A 5,523-nucleotide genomic window follows, 5' to 3' on the forward strand; every position below is an offset into this window, starting at 1 on the left:
CTCCACTGGCTTCCAGTTGAAGCTCGCATCCGCTACAAGACCATGGTGCTTGCCTACGGAGCTGTGAGGGGAACGGCACCGCAGTAACTCCAGGCTCTGATCAGGCCCTACACCCAAACAAGGGCACTGCGTTCATCCACCTCTGGCCTGCTCGCCTCCCTACCACTGAGGAAGTACAGTTCCCGCTCAGCCCAGTCAAAACTGTTCGCTGCTCTGGCCCCCCAATGGTGGAACAAACTCCCTCACGACGCCAGGACAGCGGAGTCAATCACCACCTTCCGGAGACACCTGAAACCCCACCTCTTCAAGGAATACCTAGGATAGGATAAAGTAATCCTTCTCACCCCCCCCCCTTAAATGATTTAGATGCACTATTGTAAAGTGGCTGTTCCACTGATGTCATAAGGTGAATTCACCAATTTGTAAGTCGCTCTGGATAAGAGCGTCTGCTAAATGACTTAAATGTAAATGTAATTACCACGCACCCAGAGCTACCACGCACCCAACCTGCTTACCACGCACCCAGAGCTGACTACCACACACCCAGAGCTACCACGCACCCAGAGCTGATTACCACACACCCCGAGCTGGTTACCATGCACCCAACCTGATTACCATGCACCCAACCTGATTACCATGCACCCAACCTGATTACCACGCACCCAGAGCTGATTACCACGCACCCAACCTGATTACCACGCACCCAGAGCTGATTATGAAGGTGCTGGAGACAAAAGGCAAAGCTGGAGAAACGTCTGCACATGTCCAGTCAGATGCAAATGTATTTTGGTCAGTCAACATTCATCAGAGCATGTCTTCACATACCAGTATGGTGCAGTAAAACGTTACATATGATTAAATTTTTTGTTGTTGTTGATGTTACCCAAAATGACAGTTTAAATGAGTTTTCCGTTACAGAGTATGGCTTTTGGTATTATCACAGATGTAGATTATTTTCTCCAATATTCTTTGGTTCTTCTTTGGAATGGATACCTTCCTCACATTGATGCATTGAATATAAAGGGGGAATTGGGATCTTTAACTAAATAATGCCATTTCCCAGGACACATTTATAACAAAAACGTGCACTCACAGTGCCTTCAGAAAGTATTCACACCCCTTGACTTTTTCCAAATTTTGCTAAACTAAAATAATAAGTTGCATGGACTCACTATGTGTGCAATAATTGGTTTTAACATGATTTTTAAATGACTACCCCATCTCTGTACCCCACACAATCATCTGTAAGGTGTCACGCCTGCTCCCGCTCCTGCTCCCCCTCTCTGGTGCCAAGGGCGCCAAGCGACACATCATTACGCACACCTGTCACCATCGTTAAGCTCATCAGTGCTTCATTGGACTCACCTGGACTCCTTCACTTATCGATTGCCTCCCCTATATCTGTCTATTGTTCAATTTAAGCCCCGTGTCAGCATTCATGTCGTTTTGCTCCCCCTGTCCTTGTTTTGTTTCATGTCGGTTAATTATTAAATATTCACTCCCTGTACTTGCTTCAAGACTCCCAGCATCTGTCCTCACATAAGGTCCCTCAGTCGAGCAGTGAATTTCAAGCGCGGATGCAACCACAAAGACCAGGGAGGTTTACAAATGGTTCACAAAGAAAAGCAACAATTGGTAGATGGGTGAAAATAAAAAAGCTGACATTGAATATAATTTTGAGCATGGTGCACTTTGAATGGTGTATCAATACACCCAGTCACTACAAAGATAAATGCGCCCTTCCTAACTCAGTTGCCGGAGAGGAAGGAAACCGAGTTTAATAGGAGATAACTGAGGATGGTTCAACATTGTAGTTACTTTACAATACTCACATAAATGACAGATTGAAAAGAAGGAAGCCTGTACAGCATAAAACATATTCCAAATCATGCATCCTGTTTGCAATAAGGCTCTAAAGTAAAACTACTAAAAATATGGCAAAGAAATGTACTTTATTTCCTAAATACAGAGCGTTATGTTTGGGGCAAATCCAGCACAACACATCACTGATTATCACTCTTCATATTTTCAAGCATGGTGGTGGCTGCATCATGTTATACGTATGCTTGTCATCAGCAATGACTATGGGTTAATTATGATAAAAAAATCAACGGAATAGAGCTAAGCACAGGCAAAACCCTAGAGGAACTTGGTTCAGTCTACTTTCCAACACTGGGAGACAAATTATTGACATGAAAATAGCTGTCTGGCAATGATCAACAACCAACTTGACAGAAGGTTAAGAATTCTTTTAAGAATAAAGATAAAATATTGTACAATCCAGGTGTGGAAAGCTCTTAGAGACTTCCAATAAAGACTCACAGCTGTAAGTGCTACCAAATGTGATTCTAACATATTAGTGTTTTAATTTCCATTATTTTTTTTAATGTTAAAAGGTTTCTTTCACTTTGACATTAGAATATTTTGTGTAGATCATTGACAAAAAAAAGCACAATTAAATCAATTTTAATCCCACTTTGTAACACAACAACATGTGAAAGCACTGTAGATGTGTCTTCTCTCAAATAATCAGAAATAAAGGGGAGAGAATTCACTGTCAACATTTCAATAATGGGGTTTAAGTGTTAGTGAGGCTTTTAAAACAATTCCATATGTCATCTTAGAACCCCCCTACCCCTCCCCCATTATACTTTTAAGAATTAGAGACGCTTTCTGATCTAATATTCTCCTGGTAGGTGCAGAGGATGTATAATTCAATAATTCATACATATAGATGGCATGATTATTATTGCAGTCTTAATCTAAATGGCAACAAGCTTTGCCCTCAACTTCTGTTACGTCAGCGCCGCTCTACTCCCCTCTGTTGTTGCAGACGGGCAGAAATCGCTCGAAGCTTTTTCTATTCAGCTCCGAAATCCAGCGAGTGTCCAGCCATGCCAAAACGAATACTTCCCCTGTCAACTCTGTGAAGCGTAGTGATACTGGCACAGCGTTAAGCGCCCCAAGGTGAACTAAGCTTAAGGTTACAACACATTTGTTGTTTTCATATTTTTTTTTAAATATTCCTTGAATAGAGTGATTCGTTTTTGGAGCACTTGCTTTTTCTGCATTGAATTTGAGCGCAATCACAACCTTTCACCATTACTTCCCAAAGCAAAACAGACTTTTTAGCCCTTGCTTCTCGGACTCTCCAGAGGAAGCGTGTTGTTGCTGCTGTGGTTGGCATCGTCATGGTGTTAGCACTTATTATAGCGATACCGCTGCTGGTCCAAGCATCCAAGACGGACGCACACTACGAGATGATGGGCACCTGTAGGATGATATGTGATCCATACAACCCCAAACCCAGCGCCAATGCTCTGGAAGTTATGCAGGACCTGAGCGCCATCCCATCCCCGGCGTTCTCGCATGGGACTAAAGGCGATCCGGGTCGTCCGGGGAAACCAGGACCGAGAGGTCCGCCAGGCGAACCGGGTCCACCCGGTCCAAGAGGACCGCCGGGGGACAGGGGGAACTCGGGGAAACCGGGTTATCCCGGCCTTACCACGGGGGAGACGGCTAAAGGGACCGTGAGTAGCGCTAGGACCGAGAATGGCGAGGACCGAGACTCCGCAATTGGCGGCACAAAAATCGCATTTTACGTGGGTCTGAAAAACCCCCACGAGGGATACGAGGTGCTAAGGTTCGACGACGTGGTGACAAACCTGGGGAACCATTACGACCCGTCTACCGGCAAGTTCACGTGTGAAGTGTCCGGGATCTACTACTTTACATACCATGTGTTAATGCGTGGAGGCGACGGGACCAGTATGTGGGCAGATTTGTGCAAAAACGGTCAGGTAGGCTATACCTTATATTACGCAATTATATTTCCTCTTATGCAAAGTCAACATTATATGCTATACACTTCTGTAATTGGAGAGCGACCGCATTCCACTGTGCATTGATCCAGATTGATATTGGAGAGTTTTTACGCGCAGAAAGCGCTTGTCTCTCTAAAACGGCATCTACTCCGCGCACTTAATCTCACTCAGTGAGTTCAGTCAGTGAATGAAACGGCTTGGGCCACTTCATTCACCAGCAACGACAAACGAATCGCTTGGTGGTGTTTACAAGACCATTGTCGTCTACTGTAGCGGTTAGCCCTACCCTGGTCACACCATCTGGAGCCGTTTGAGCTGTCTAGCCTATGGACATTGCCAACATAAACAAACAAGACGTCCTTTATTAGTTTGGTAGGTTCAAAGTGGAGAATCTATAATGTTTCAACATTGGGTCAAGGGTGGACACGAGTTAGTCAATAGCATAATAATTCATGTTGCAAAGTCCTTCACTACTCTAATAATGCATCTTATCCGCAGGTCCGCGCGAGTGCAATAGCCCAAGACGCAGACCAGAACTATGACTACGCCAGCAACAGTGTAGTGCTTCATCTAGACTCCGGGGACGAGATCTACATCAAGCTGGACGGAGGCAAGGCGCATGGGGGAAACAACAACAAGTACAGCACGTTTTCCGGTTTCATTTTGTATCCGGACTAAACCTAGACATACAGGGATGTACTATAATTATTAGACTCTATCATACCTAGAGCAAGTTGCCCGTTGTCCGGGCGCCCCTGTAAGCGGTTGTGCGTCATTTGTTTGTATATTTGTGGGGGTTGGGGAGCCAAGACATGCCATTCGCCCGTATACAGAAGACATTTCCGTGTGATGTGGTATATTTTGCTTGAAAATCTGTCTGTTTCCACTCAAGATATATAGCCTATTAAAATATATACGTATAAAAAATAAGCAACGAAGATGGAAGTAAGGAGTCAGACGTCATATTTATTGTTCCACCAAGGTCCGTATGTTACAAAAATGTTTTATGTCATATAGTAGCTTATTCCAGTACACTACGTCCACTGAATATAAGTATTTCAATAAATTATGTTTTCTATTATGTCAGTTTATTTGTGGAATTTGTTGTCATGTTTAAGATCACATTCATCCTTCAAATAGATTGTAGATTATATATATCATTTTAACCATACATTAACCACCCTCCCAATAGATTTAGCCTAGAATGTGTGGTCTAATACACGTTTTTAATGGAGTGTTAGCTAAGAATGCCATTGCGCTGCGTTTTTGTCTGACTCTGTCTGGAGCTGTCATCCACTCCACATTATAACTACAAATAGGCTGTCCCTAGGCGGGGGAATCTGTATTCTTGTCTCACGCCTCCAGTCTCCATCCAGGGGTGTCACTGCCGGTGTCACTGTCAGTGTTTGTGGTGGGGACGGTTGGAGATGGATGTCCTACGGGGCACAGACTAAGGCCTGCATGGCTTAATTTACCTCGACACTGATCTATTCACGCCCAATTAATATTGGAGGGACGTGGGTCATAGCACCTCATGTTCTACGAAGATGTCTGGGACAACAGTAGCAATCATACTCCACTATGGTCCCGTCCATATACTGAACAGATAGCACAACAGACCTGATGGCTTATGATAATTCGCCTGCATGCTAATCCTGTATCAAGATCTCTAAAGCATGCCCCCTCACAACCACTGGGT

The 5,523-nt window shown here is 44.2% G+C and overlaps 1 protein-coding gene across 1 annotated transcript; it reads left to right on the top strand.

The window, feature by feature from the left end:
• Positions 1 to 2,851: 2,851 nt before the first annotated feature.
• Positions 2,852 to 4,905, top strand: c1ql2 (complement component 1, q subcomponent-like 2). Its single transcript, XM_064944279.1, has 2 exons — positions 2,852 to 3,800; positions 4,323 to 4,905. The coding sequence occupies exons 1-2, from the start codon at positions 3,192 to 3,194 to the stop codon at positions 4,500 to 4,502; spliced, it is 789 nt and encodes a 262-aa protein (XP_064800351.1). The 5' UTR covers positions 2,852 to 3,191; the 3' UTR covers positions 4,503 to 4,905.
• The last annotated feature ends 618 nt before the right edge of the window (positions 4,906 to 5,523 follow it).

This window comes from Oncorhynchus masou, chromosome 29 (assembly GCF_036934945.1).
Source record: "Oncorhynchus masou masou isolate Uvic2021 chromosome 29, UVic_Omas_1.1, whole genome shotgun sequence".
NCBI classification, from domain to species: domain Eukaryota; kingdom Metazoa; phylum Chordata; class Actinopteri; order Salmoniformes; family Salmonidae; genus Oncorhynchus; species Oncorhynchus masou.